This window comes from Mizuhopecten yessoensis, unplaced genomic scaffold (genome assembly GCF_002113885.1).
Source record: "Mizuhopecten yessoensis strain PY_sf001 unplaced genomic scaffold, ASM211388v2 scaffold7453, whole genome shotgun sequence".
Classification (NCBI taxonomy): Eukaryota; Metazoa; Mollusca; class Bivalvia; order Pectinida; family Pectinidae; genus Mizuhopecten; species Mizuhopecten yessoensis.
Window position 1 is genome coordinate 172,674 of NW_018407055.1, and position 15,275 is coordinate 187,948.

Consider the following 15,275-nt stretch of genomic DNA (forward strand, 5'->3'; position numbering starts at 1 on the left):
TCCAGGCAGACCAGGCTGACGGAACAAACTCGAGACATGTTTAAGGTAGGGAAAAGGTTCAAGGACTCCCTCCCGATGAAGGCAGGACCAGTAAGAAGGGTAACGGCAGAGTAATTCCTGAAGCACCGGAGGCAAGAGGGTCGAGAAGACAAGGCATGATTCTTACTCCTCATTGGAAAGAAAAGTAGACGAGGCTACCTCTGGCCTACCATGAATAGAGAGAACACTAGCAATGGCCGTGCGATAACCAGCGATAGTGCCAGGGGCAAGATTACGGTCCCTAAACAGCCAAAGAAGGAAGTCTGCAATCACCTGGACAGTAGCCTTGATCGGATCAATCTTCCTGCCGACGCACCAATCACAGTAAATCTTCCATAATGACTGGTAGACGGCAGATGAGAGGGACCTTATTGATCGAGCGATGCGATCTGACACGTCCCTAGAAAAGCCCGCCTGAGCGAGGCCTCCTGAGATAGCTTCCACGCGTGAAGGTGGAGGATCTCCGGACGAGAGTGCATCGTCCTGGACCGAGGCTGGCGAAGGAGGTTCGCTCTGAGAGGGAGAGTCAGGGGCTCTTCCACCAGAAGCGACTAAAGCTCCGGAAACCAAGGCTGTCTCGGCCACAGGAGCGCTATCAAGAGGAGGGAACACTGATGCTCCCGAAACTTCTGAAGCACCTACCTACCAATTTGAAGGGCGGATATGCATTCCCTCCCAATCCAGAGACAGAGCGTCCAGGGTCCAAACCCTCGGTTCTGGAACCGGAGAAACAAACGTTGGCAACTGGTTGTTCAGTGAAGTAGCGAACAGGTCTATGTGAGGCCTGTCCCACACCTGATAAATTCCCTCAAAATCGAGGGATTTAGTTGCCACTCCGTCAAAACCGGATGGCGGCGCCTGGAAAGAGTATCCACCAAAACATTCAACCTGCCTGGAAGATGCTTGACACAAATTGTCAACTGCATTTCCTGGCATAGAAGAAGACGGCGAATAGCGAGGGCGCACAGGGTGTGATACCTGGTTCCCTCCTGTCTATCCAGATACGCGACCAGTGTAGAGTTGTCCGTAGTCACACAAACCACATTGAAATGCATGATCTCCCGAGGAGACTGCAGAGCCAACAGAACAGCCCTCATCTCGAGCACCACTCTCCCGACCGGCAATGCCCGTCGAGGTAAGCTCCCCACCCTGGCATGGATGCATCCGTGTACAGGGTCATAGTGGGAGCCGGCTTGGACAAAGGAACCCCTCGGAGAACATTGTCCTGATGAGTCCCCCAGCGTGCGAACTCCTTGACCGACCGATTCAGAGGCCTGATGTGAAGTTTCTCTAAGGGGACCACAGGGCGTTGATAAAACCCAGAAAACTGAGAAACTAACGTATGTGTAAGCCCTGGCCTTCTCGAACTTCTCCATCGGTGGAAGGGGGATGCCCTGAACCGTATTGAAACGGTTCCCCAGGAAAACAATTTCCTGAGATGGGGAAACCTCCGACTTTTCTCTGAAAGGAATGAAGCCGACCTTGAGTAAGACTTTCAGAACCAACCGGGTGTTCTGCACCAGAGACTCTCTCCCTAGGTGCAGCATGAGTTAATCGTCGAAATAGATGTGAACATCTATTCCTCGAGAATGCAGGAATACCACGACCACCTGCAGCAGCTTAGTAAAAACCAAAGGTGCAGTCGTTAGCCCGAACGGCATGGCCCGGAACTGGAAGACCTTCCCGTTGATATTGTAGTAACAAAGGCAGATGGATATAAAGCACACAAACTGCGCAATAAATTGAGTGGGCATTCAAACCAAACCGACAAAACTTAGTTTTGTTATGGAGCTCGCTCCGGGCCGTCAGCAGGCAGCAGGTGCCATAAAAGTAACACACATATTTTCGTTTACACCTAAAAATATCTTTTCTTCATTTGAAAATTCCTTTTATTTTTCATTTTCCAGTAAAAGCACATTCACTATCACTTACACACCTGTATAAGGTACTAATAAAATTTGGTTTCCGCAGTAAATGACTAAGATATATATTAATTAGTGTTGTTAAATTTTGATGAATTATGCTTTGTAATCAATTTATTTATCTGTTATTGAAAGGTAGGTTCTACAGGTATATTCACTTGTTGAAGCTCAGACACTTTTTAAGGAAAAGACTATAACCCCTATTAAAACAAGTTGCCCTACAGGTAAATTAACAAGAGTTCCGCGAGACGGTACATGATACGCCCATCAGATGTAGAATGAGCAGTTTGCCACCAAGGGTCATAAGTGCATACATTTTGTGAGATAAGCGTCAAATACTATCACGCTTGTCCGAGCGTTCATGGCAATGAACCTTCCTACCAACTTTGAAATTAATCCATTCAAAATTACTCAAGTTATTGTGCGGAAACTGTTTCGGCAATTCTACAAAGGACCATAACACCGTAAATAACCAGCGAATAGTGTTGGTTATGCCAAGCTTTCATAGAAATGAACCTTCTTACGAAGTTTGAAATGAATCCATTCAAAATTACTCAAGTTATTGAGCGGAAACTGTTTCTGCAATTCTACAAAGGGCCAAAACTCCGTAAATAACCAGCGAATAATTTTGGTTATCGAACTTGTCCGAGCTTTCATAGCAATGGACCATTCTATTAAGTTTGAAATGAATCCATTTAAAATTACTGAAGCTATTTAGCGGAAACTGTTTCGGCAATTCTTCAAAGGGCAATAACTGGTAAATAATTTTGGTTATCGAACTTGTCCGAGATTTTATAGCAATGAACCTTACTATGAAGTTTGAAATTAGTCCATTCAAAATTACTCAAGTTATTGAGCGGAAACTGTTTCGGCAATTCTACAAAATGGCCATAACTCCGGAAATAACTAGCAAATAACTTTGGTTATCGAACTTGCCCGAGCTGTCATGGTAATGAATCTTCCTATGAAGTTTGATTAAGTTTGAAATTAGTCCATTCAAAATTACTCAAGTTATTGAGCGGAAACTGTTTCGGCAATTCTACAAAATGGCCATAACTCCGGAAATAACTAGCAAATAACTTTGGTTATCGAACTTGCCCGAGCTGTCATGGTAATGAATCTTCCTATTAAGTTTGATTAAGTTTGAAATTAATCCATTCATAATTACTCAAGTTATTGAGCGGAAAATTAATGTGTGCCCAAACGCCCGCCCACCCGCGTGAAAACATAAACATAATCCGGGGGGGGACTTAATCACTTAATCACAATTTCCACTTTCTGTTCCCGGGGATTATAGTTCGTTTGCCCTCAGGACTTTTACACTAGTAAAGATGTGAAACTTTACAATACCAAATACTATAATATGTGTCAAGCAATCTGTCTTCTCAATTGCCAATATCTGGGTGTTTTGATATACACAGGTGAAATACAAGGTGATACCAAAATAGTCCTTGATTACGAGCAAAGCAATAACCATTAAAATATATATCTTGCAGAACTTATTTAGCAACGTAAGATTTTCCTTATTGCTTTACTGTTAGTTGTAGCACATATATATTAACATGATTGGACAATATATATTGTGTATGCCTAATTACAGGTTAAACACGATTCTTTCATAATATAGTAGTGAGCACTTCAATTTTACAGATAACTGGATTATGGAATCTATTTACCGTATATTAATTCATTCATCCCCTTTATTTAAAATCTACCGTGGGACACGCCAAGATCCATTTGTTGTTCGCACTGTAACCTTATGAACCCCTCCCCCTAGCCTGCCACCCTTCCAAAGGTGTGGAATAGTTGACAAGATTTATTTAGATGTTCGTACCATTTAATTATAATGTTAGCACCATGTCCGTAATGAACGTATCGGTCATACATTTATATCCTTCCTGGGCGATATAAAGGTGTATCAAGTGAATATCCCGTCTTATATCAGATAATATTTAAACAGGAAGGTAAATTTCAATATGGTGTTAATTCGGCCAATATTATATGATGTGATGCTTGTGAGTCTTCTGATAACCAGAGGTGTCAGTTCCAGGGACCCCTCTTGCTCCCAAGCAGAAATTCGCCACTAGAACCCCGGTATAGACGCGTGCCATCGACATGCCTTGATTCGTCTGCTGGATAACCGAACTACTCGATAGTGAAGCGGACATAAATCCTAAAATGCTTGAAAGCAGTTCGTTTAAGCGGAACAACCGATTCGTCCGTTTTTAAATGTTTTTAAATGTTTGTCTGTCTTAGCAGTTGAAAAACTCAACAGCAATGTATAGCTTAGACATATTTTTTGTCACTAAAATGGACCTAATCGCCTGGTCATTTCAATATTCTGTCGTTTATAAAGCCATATTCAATCCGGTTTACTTAGTGTAGACCGTGGTTTACTCCGTAACGACGGATCCTATACTCCGGAATCCGTACACGCCGAATCATTTCGAAAAGTTACTCCGTTCAAACTGAGTTATATTATGTTATGAACGAAAACGACACGGACCTACATATTTTCAAATACTGAACACAAAATACAACAAAGTTTTAATTCGAAGTATAATACACATTAGAAGATAAACAGTGTTCATATGACAAGATCACGATACTATCACAATTGACAGCAAAGACGATACAAAACAATAACAAGGATGATACACAACAATGACGGGAGAAACCGGATCATCATTGTTATTGTTTTGTATCCTCTTTGCTGTCAATTCTTGTATCTTCTTATTTTACTACTATGTATATGTACATATAACTGTTCTGTTTCACTGTGTCTTGATAAAGGAGCGGATCGCTTCGAAAATTTGACAACCTTAACTTGTCCACACTGTTGGAATTACTTCTTTGCCCCATATACTATTTTAAGTAATTCGTATCCTACGGACATACCTCCATTAGGATCCAGTGTTATATGGGATTTTACAGTCTATATTACCTCTTTCACTCATATATCATATATATATATATATATTGGTGCAACTTATTCACAATTCAGACTCCACATGGTAAATTTTCAAAGCTCCTTTTTTCCCTTAATAAAATGTGACACAAACTTTTGTCCCAGCATTATAAACCATGCTTAAAATAAAATAGTTTGTTTGAATGTCAAAAAGGTTTGCTATTATATGTTATTATCTTTCAAAATTGATGTGTTGTCAGTTTTTGTTACTCAATTAGACAATATATGTATAGGTATATATAGTATCATTACTATTTATGTGAGAAAGTTGGAACATGTTTTATATAAACCACATTAGATAGATCCAAGAGCCTGCAACATAAACTTTTACTTTCCGTCCCTCCGTCCGAGAAGTTTGTCCGGAACATTTCTTCTATACTATTTCACCTGGAGTAATCAGATTTGGTGTACAAGAACATCTTGGATTGGCGGGGTGTAAAGTGCAAGAAGAAGGTCGCTATGACCTCACTGTGACCTATGCTTTGACCGTAACTTTTGAAAAAACCCTTCTCCGGAGCATATTTTCAATACTATTTCACTTGGAGTAAGCAGATTTGGTGAACAAAAACATTTAAGGATGGCGCAGTGCAGAGTGCAAGAATTATGTCACTGTGACCTATGATTTGACCTTTGACCTTTACTTTTGCAAAAGTTTTTTCCGGGCATATTTTCTATACTTTTTCACCTGGGTTATCCAGATTTGGTGTACAAAAACATTTTAGGATGCCGCAGTGTCTATTTTCAGGATACTTTCATAACAGAAGGTAAATATCCAAACACAACTGTACTGTTAAATATAAAAACCATTACCGGTAGGGGACTATGGATTTCCTTGCAACATTTTTCCTTGTGTTTTTTTTCTAGTCAAATAACATTTTCCTGGAGCTTTGGAGGGTCAAAAACATATGAAATTGACATGTAAATTCAACTTAAGCCAAAGATTCTAAAGATGAACTTTTGGAGTGACAAAAAAATACTTCTCGAGGATCAACTAAAGCCCGACATATATATTCATGGCATTGTACTTATTGTGTGTACACAACTGAATGAAAACTTTCAAACGAAAATTTAGCTGTTTTTTATTACTTACAGGTGACATAAGTATGAAAAATTTAGATTTTGTATGTAACAAGCTAAAGCTTGAGTTGTGATGTACAAATTTATATTATAATTCAATGTTAACTGATAACAATCAACTGGCTATTTGATTTAAAAGAGAATTCTTCTGGTGTTGAACTGTGTATTAAATTTGGAAGGTTTTGACCCACTTTTCTTCTTTGGCATGCTGAAATTAGGAAATATCACAATGATTTTTTGTCAATATTTAGAGCCGTAAAAATACACTTTATAGATCATCAATGCGATTGAAATCTTTAAGTGTACATGATAATATACCAGATTAAAATTATGTAAACACATTATTACATATTTATCATTGATTACCGAGAGTTAATGGTATATATGAACCCAACCGCGATCGATGATCTAAGGCTTAATGGCGGCCATTATTAAAAACGCCGATCAGCAATCGTTTTAAGAATACAAATACTACATTTTCAGAGCTATGGATTCACTTGAAAACCAGATATCAAAAAGCAATTGTGTTTAGTGCGTTTGTGTAATAATCTATGTGTTAGCAAATCTTTTCCTCTTCTGTAATTCCGTGATATAACACGGCTTTATGAGTTTAGTTACGGACTTAGAATATAAATATCTTTTGGGTAGTAACTATAGATGTATTGCGGCACTAATCCCGTTTGTATTTTTGTTTGTTCGAGTAGTTTTACGTTCGCTTCACTAGGAGTAATTTGGTTATCCATCAGCCGAATACCACTAGTACCGTTCCGTGAAAGCGGCTGTATAGTTCGATCGTTCGATCAGTGTATCGGTCGAAAGTGGCACGACCAGGTATCAGTTTATCGGTCGGTAGCGGGGCGATAACCTCGCTCCGTTCGGAAAGCGGCCGTTCTGGCAGCGTTAGGCCCAATCGGTAATATCGGTTCTATCGGTTGGCTCGCGTTCGCACTGAGTTCGTCCTGCGATTGCATGGCGTCTTTTCTCCGTTTGTTCAGCGTGCGTCTTGCGTTTGTACCAGAAACAAGTGTATACTTAGCCGTAATTCTAACTGTATGTGCTTTTGTATTTATTGTTCGGAAGGGTTTATTTCCGTAAGGTTTCAAGTCATAACTACCATGATGAGTAAACACAAAACCGACGTTAGATAATCTTCAATAATTAATTACAACATAAAACCCCTTCTTCATATAACTATTTCGTGGTTTTTAGTATACATTTTTACCTAAAACACGTAGAAGTATTTTGTACTCACTTTTCACCATCGGGAGACTTTAAATCACATGTATCACCACCTGCCATCACTCTACAATGTATACGGATCAAGTATTGATAAAAGAAACACAAGAAAGCGGCCAATGCAATTCTGTTTTACAATTATTAGAACTGAAACTTTTATCGATTAATTTATCAGCGTCGTGCGTAATAACGAATAACCAGAAACGTACCTTGATATTTCGTTTGAGTTTCCATTTGTACTCGCATTTAAGCCGTACTTTGAGGTGAATATTCGTCCTTTCAGTGTCAGCAATGATCCTATAGATAACCAAATATACAATGACATAAAATAATGGAGATATGGTTTACAGTGTAAGATTGTGTGAGTGAAAGGCCCGATTTGTTAACAAACTGGGACATGTGATATTCTAAATATGTTTTTGTCTGTTACAATTTTGTGTCGTTGATTCGGTTTAATCTATTTACCACCCTTTTCATTGCTATGCCCGTTTAAAGTTGTGTCTCAATGTGTGCTTGAAAAGATTGAATGTGTGTGTTTGTTAATGTTATTGATGCTAAACATACAGCAAGGAAGAACTGAACAAACAATTAAATTATAGATGTTTTAACCATATTTCATGATAAAGAAAGCATCTCAACTAGCAATAAAACAAATTATAAAACTATTTTTTATCATTTTTTGTTTTTGAAATAACTGTTACATTCATTCATTTCTTTTTTTCATTATCCTAAATCGTGTTAATAGTTTTCATTGTAAATGTGTCTAGGATGGATCCGTTAACAAAAATATGACTATCTAATATTTTTTGCTTTACTTAGTCATTGTTTCTGTTAGTAATTTAGAAATAAAGTAAGTGAAAAATCAAGAGGCCCATTGGTTGCCTGCATTGCTCACTTGGTATAGACCTCACACTTGTAACCTTAAAAGTGGACTAAAAAAGCTACAGGCAAGCTATTAGTATATATAAGTAAGTCAAACAATAGGACCTTTTAAAAGATTTGAACATCTCTGAACCCAGTGACCTTGAATATGTAAAGGTAAAGTTCATTCATTTGAAAAACGTATATCCCTTTCCTTCTACGTCATCACCCTGGTCCATTTTTTTTATTCAAAAGAAGTTGTTTATAGGTTTAAAACATATTTGACCCCTGTGCCATTGAATATTGGTGAAGGTCATTTGTTTTAATAAACTTACTATCCTGCTTGCGTCTGGCCAAATATCATAACTGTGGGCAAAATAAGTTTTTAAAATTCTTTCTTAGAAAATATCATATTTGATCCCTGTGCAATTAAACACGGGTTTTTTTAATTGTATTTTTACCCCTATGACCGTAAACATATGTTATTCGTTCACTTGAACAAACTTGGTAGCCTTTCATCCGAGCATGTTAATGGCTAAATAACATCATTCAGGGCCTTCGGGTTATTCAGAAGAAGTTGTTAGCTCACCTGACCCAAAGGGCTAAGTGAGTTTTATGCCATGGTGTCCGTTGTCCGTCCGTCAAAATTTTACTTTAAACAATTTCTCCATAACCAAGATGCCTTGTGTGATTATATTTGGGCTTTACTTTCAATCAGAATGTTATTTTTTATTTGATAATGAATTTGAACTGCAGCAAAATGTCAATTATCATTAGTCGAGGAACACAATATGTACGCGAAAACATTGCTTTTGACCCCGTGCATGTCGTAAGAAAAGACTTCCTGCTTGATCAAGAACATTGTTTCGAAAAATGAGGCAATACCCTTGGTACATAACAAGGAAAAGTAGTCGCTTGCAGTACCAAACGGGCTCCATCAAATATACAATGACTTGTGTTCTACTTTCAAAAACAGATATTGTTGATATATTTATCACTCTATAAATACTTAATTTAATACCTACCGGGTGGACCTGACGAAGGTGTTATGGCACTGACGGTTGGTGTCGATGTCAAAGATGGCTATATTAGGATTAAATTAAGAAAAATAAATGAATTGTCGCCCCTTTAAAATCCCGACACATTCAGTACCTTCAGTATAATTCAATTTAAAGAAAAGCATTTGTGTTCTAGATAAACGTTTCAAACTTTCTGATTAAATCGATGCACATCCTCCTAAATGCATTATTTCCCCAGACAATTAGGATTAAACATATTGCATGTACCTGGAATTGGCAGTCACTTGATGATCGACATTCATTTGGTATATCAGTTCCATCCACAGTCACCTTGACATCATAATTATCCTGTCCCATTCCGGATCTAGCAATGTAGTGTATATCCAATATTATATTCATGAGTCAAGTGATGGTTCCGCCGTTTATTGGTATTGTTAATTTAAGTTTCCCATTACACTTCGAACCTCATATGGGTACTATTTATATACAGTTAAATCAAACTTGTAATCCAGCGATTTTACGATTTGTCAATGGGATTCAATTTTCAAATTACAAAAGTGTCTGTGCTTTGCCTTTGCCCAACACAAATAAATAAATAAAATGAAATTGTTTGTTCGAACAGAACCTGTACTTTCCAAATAGACCATTAAAATGACTTTAAAAATATATGATTCTGTGTCTCTATGTTTTAAATATAAACAGTTGTTCCAGGTCTCAAGTATGCTGTGACAAATGGACGAGGAAGAGGCTCTGTAAAACCTGAGAAAGATGGGAATCAAACCCGAGGTAATGACAAAAAATTGTTCATAGTAAGTATATTTACAAAGAGATTACTGACAGAGGATGATACTCTCGTTGTCTGGTCGGGTATTCATGATCACATTTGACGTGTAGTATTTTCATATTGAAGTTGTTGTGCGTGACAAAGCAAAATTGCATTTTTAGTAGGACTATTATTATTAGGGTTTTATTTGATTCGACGATTACCCTTCGAATTAAGCAGTGAACCCTCAACATTCAAACGAATTATCGAGATTTGTAAGGGAGATAAAACATCTTTTTAATGTTATATTTTCTTCGATGATATGATGTTATTCTCTAAAACATATGACGAGGAGTTTGAAAGATGGGTTGGTATGTTAAAAAAGTAAAACGTTTATCATTATATAGTGCGTGCACGATTAATGTAAGCACTGTATTCTAGTTTAGAGTCCTTGCATCTGTATATACTAATTAACGGTTCTTACAGGGACTTAGTGGGGGATATTCGATGCTCTAAAGTCATTAGGGTAATGTCAATGCAGGAGATGTGGGTTTTTTAGTTTCACAGGGTAGTAAAGAAAGGTGGTAAAAGAATATGCATAAATAAACCAGACACCTATTGTAAATGATGTGTTGGTAGGTCACTAAACAATCAAAATGAAGGCAAATTTAAAGACTAAAAATCCATAGATTGGAGCAATGATGTGAAATAATTGGCTTGTTTGGGGTAAACGCCCTCGCAACAGCTAAGTTCATATGAACACGGGTGCCTAGGGTGAAGATGCCGAAAAGAAAGACCAGAAAATAGGGGAATACAACATAAATATCCTAAACGTTTTTTTCAATGGGGGGCAGTAGATCAATTTTAGTTTTGTATGCCCCCCCCCCCCATTTTTGCTATGGTCCCATTGTTGTTGCCTCTTAAAGGCGGCCTTTTCGTTTCCCGTACCTGCATAGTATTTGTCAAAAGCTTTTGATAAGCTGAACTTCAAACAAATGCCAATAATAACAGATCAGCCAAGGTTCCGTGCTGTGTAAGAAAAAAGTATGGTCGGGATAGGGTGATAGCGTATGCGAGTCAAGGATTAAGGCATATCAAACAAAAGTAGCCAACACACAAGGTAGGCTCTTAATGTCTCACAGGAGCATTCACAAACAAATTTATAGATTGTCTATACGGCCTTCACCTTGAGGTCGATAACGATAAGTATCTGCTAACTTGTGTTAATTAATCACAGCCATTTCTGGTTTGCAAAATTGGCAATCTACACATTCAAAATCATTTACAATTCATGCTAATCTAACAAAGATACATGTGAGTTATCCAGGAAACCAGGTCAAACCGAGAACTAATTTCTAATTGAGTTAAAGCTGCAAATCTGACAGTAAAAGTTGTAGCAGAGAGCTTGTCGGTTACAAACTCTATACAAAGAATAGGTACAGAGTTAGGCTAAGACTTTCTTCGTCAATGACAAGTAGATTGGGACATTTAATAGGGATATGATGCTGACATGCAATGAGTGATGCATTTTCAGGTTTCAGATAATCATGTTAGCATTTGGATAGAGAGTAGATGAAGGTAGCAGTCAGGAAGTTGGTTCGAGAATGGAACTGGCTAGTGTTCGAAAATATAATATTGTATAAATATTGTAGATAAGACAGTGTTGAAACAGAATGTTTTGATACAACGTTAGAGCCACCAGGGTAGCATATCCCCTCGAAAGGTCACATGCCGGATAAACTATTGACCCATCATGGGTTTGTGTTCGGGAAGGGCAGGAAGCACAAATTTGTGCACAAATCTGTACCATCTGTTTTACAACAATTCTTAATGGTCATGCTACCCATTCTCTACACATGAAAAGCTGATTAATGTACAATCATATTATTATACACGCAAGTTACATTAAAGATCAGGGAAGTAAAACCTACCTTGTGATGCAGACAATGCGTGATGTGTCTGTTTTTTCAACGATGACGTCACATGGAAACACATAATGTTTGCTCACAAAAAATACCTTGTTACCAAGGTGTTCTGTTCCCGGGAAATGGTTAAATTGGTTACTAGAAAATCCTCGTCCCGAAACAGTGATTTGTGTACCGCCCTGTAGACTGCCTTTTCTAGGATTGATTGCAGTAATGTGGCCTGGAAGATAAGCATACATATATTTTAACCTATAAAACGAATATATATTCACAAACATCATGCGACCAATCGTGACCCACCTGATTGGGTCGGCATTGTCTGCATCGTTGCTTTGGTTCATTAAAAAGATTTTCAAGATGAAGCTGTATACTGTACACGTCCATTTTACATTAGTAAATGTCCACGTCCTTAAATGTGAAACATTTTTCAATACTACGAGGCACGGTAGTCTAGTGGTAGGAGGCCGGGCTCATGACTGAAGGATTGCGAGTCACGGCACGACACGACACGGCACTGTGTTGTATCTATGAGCAAAATATTTTACTCCGCTTGTTCCAGTCTACTTAGCTGTAAAACAGTACGTGGTTGGGCAGTACTATAATTGTAGAATGCTAGCTGTGAGCGCCGAAATGGCAGCACCGGCTGTATGCTTCCCGGGGAATTGAGGGAGATATTAGCTGCTTGCAAAGGCCCGCTTTGAGACAGCCTACGAGCGAGGCTGAGATAAAGCGGTATATAAGAACCTCGGATTATTATTATTATAATATCTTTTGATAAGCACAATGAACACAGTGACAGTAAAACTCGGTCATGTTATACTTTGTGACCAATTTAAGCACAGGTTTCTGAAAGATCATGCTCAACATACGTTCAAAATGACAACATCTTCAGCATAGATAAGTGGAAGACCTCGGAGGTCAACATTTATTTAAAATATCCCAATATTTATATAAAACCATGGAGCGGCAAATAAACTGAGGTAAATATTACTGATTATGGAAAGTTAACGAGCGTCATCATCGGCTTAAGTAGCTGAATCAGATAAATGTGTGAACAGACAATTACCAATGCAGCTAACAGAAAGGTCTTCTCCATGCCCACAGTCTTGTCTTCCCCAGCCATTAAATCTACAGTTTTCGATGGACAACTCAAAACCACTACATCTGACATCGTCCATCCAGATGGGTCCGGTGCCGGCTCCGAACAATGCACTTCCCAATACAAATCCGACGTTGCTATAAGAAACGAACAAATTTCCAAAACTAAAGAAAATTAGGATACAGAACAAGTTATTAATTGATACACTGATTCGTCCCTAATATCGACTCATGTCATTGGACATAGTTTATTCATTATAAGAAATGCTGCTACTCTAGTACAACGATGTTTATTTTAAGTCAAGTAATCATGAAATCAATACAATTAAATAAACAAAAAATAACTCGTGCATGTCTGAGAAAAGAATATGCCTGCTCTGTTCTATCCCCCTGCAATATCGTAAGGGGAGACTTATATGCCCCCTGCATAATCCAGGGTGTTTTATTCCTTGTCCATTGTTCATAAAGCTTTTTAAACAATCTGGTGATACACATACAAGTTGTGTTGGATTCGGATTTTTTTTTATTGTTTACTCAACGATCTGATAATAACAGGTATAACTGCGCTTTTATGGGTTTTACTTCATGAAAAATGATTAAATTTAGTTGCAATATATTAAAATTATAAATAGTAAGCGAGTAGTAGATGACGATCTGACTACGGAATTAAACAATTTGCTGGTCATAATGCTATTATCGCAATAGATAAACTGCAATGAAGGAATGTGAGATATTGAAAAAAATGACAGATGTAAATCAAGCTTAATCAAATTAAGATTCAAGCTACTAACATAATACTAAATTGGGTTCGTATTAGTTACATAAATAACGCTTTTGCTAACACTACTGTAGGCTGCTACTTTTCTTTTGCCGTCGTCAATAATTCTCTTCAGCTGTGGTGCATTTGATATTCTTCCACGGAACTGTGCATTAAATTGATCGCATCTGATTTGAATAACAAACAGTAAACATGATGGCTCTTGTTATCTGGTGCGGTCAAATATTTTTTTTGCCGAATAACCGACATTATTGTTGAATTGATAAACAGTTCACTTTTTGAAAATTGAATAAAACATGTTTGAAATTATTATGGATCGATTTCTATTTAAAAATGCAAAAATGCATAATGTAATTTTTAATAAACAAAGTATTTTTTGTCGGCATCAGATCCGCGCCACCACAAGGAGGCAAATACACCAACATACCCTGCCTCCTGCACACACACACACACACACACACACACACACTCATACAAAACACACATATATGTACGTCTTTTAATGACCTTAACTGTTAATAGGACGTTAAAAAACATCAAACAATCATTTTTATCGCATAAAATCAGAAAGATATAGACCAACGATTTCAAACAGTCTTTTTCTACTAACATGTCTTTGACAATATTCCTGAAGCATCGCTCAGCCGTGTTGTTTTTATTCAATCTATCTTGTTTACCTGTTGTATCCAAGTTGCCTGCACACGACCTTGGCTAGGTAATTGGTGGCCCCGTCATCACAAACAGTTCCCCAAACACCGCCATGGTATACCTCTAATCGGCCAAAATGTTTTGATGAACTGCCGACGAGCCGAACAGGCGTTAACTGGGCTAGAAAAAAAGATCAAGAGAAACTGTTGTCACTAATTGCCATATGTGTAACATTTGGATTCTGGGGGTTAACTCCCTCGAAACATATAAGGAGTGATACCTAGAGAGACACCGCCTGAAACAGAAAAATAGAAAGAAAAGAAAGGAGACAGGAAAATGATACGAAGTGTTGCAATGTGGGCAGTAGATCAATCTTTGTAGAAGACACGGAAGAAAAACCCCGATGCTGAAAGGGGCTATATTAGTTGCCTCTTTCGCAGTAGGATACAGCGGGCCTCTCTGAAGTCGTGGTATTGCTTACCTAAATGTAACATCATTAAGAAATAAAATAGATAATATAGAAACTGAATTAAAGAAAATGGCCCAATGGGCCTGCATCCCTCACTTGGTATTAATTTCACTTAAAATTGTAAGCCAGTGGCAAAGTATCAGTATTTATGAATAAAAGTCATTCAAAAGATCATGTTAAAATATTTTAATTTTTTAACCCCTGTTAAATTGAAAGTCAAACAAGTGCATTTCGTTGAACAAACTTTATAGCCCTTCATCTCAGAATGTAACTTACAAAATATCACCATCCTAGACCTTTTGTTTATTGAGATTAGGTCATTTAAATGTTTATACATATTTGACTAAATGTGACCTTGAGTCAAATGAAAATTTTGATAGCCCATCATCCAAGCACGCTTTTTTTCAGAAGAAGTCGTTTAAAGTGGTTTTTTTTACATATTTGACCCAGGTGACCTTGAATAAATGTCAGG

General features: G+C 37.8%; 1 protein-coding gene across 1 annotated transcript in view; it reads right to left on the reverse strand.

Annotated features, from left to right (window-relative positions):
• LOC110453557 (fibrocystin-L-like) overlaps positions 1 to 12,022 on the reverse strand; it is a 56,605-nt gene extending 44,583 nt beyond the window's left edge. The window contains exons 1-5 of the mRNA XM_021502533.1: positions 11,817 to 12,022; positions 9,390 to 9,486; positions 9,129 to 9,186; positions 7,452 to 7,539; positions 7,259 to 7,309 (exon numbers count right to left, since the gene is read on the reverse strand). Coding sequence (XP_021358208.1) covers positions 7,259 to 7,309; positions 7,452 to 7,539; positions 9,129 to 9,186; positions 9,390 to 9,479 — 287 coding nt within the window. The 5' untranslated portion in view covers positions 9,480 to 9,486; positions 11,817 to 12,022. The remainder of the gene's footprint in view (positions 1 to 7,258; positions 7,310 to 7,451; positions 7,540 to 9,128; positions 9,187 to 9,389; positions 9,487 to 11,816) is intronic.
• Between the last annotated feature and the right edge of the window lie 3,253 nt (positions 12,023 to 15,275).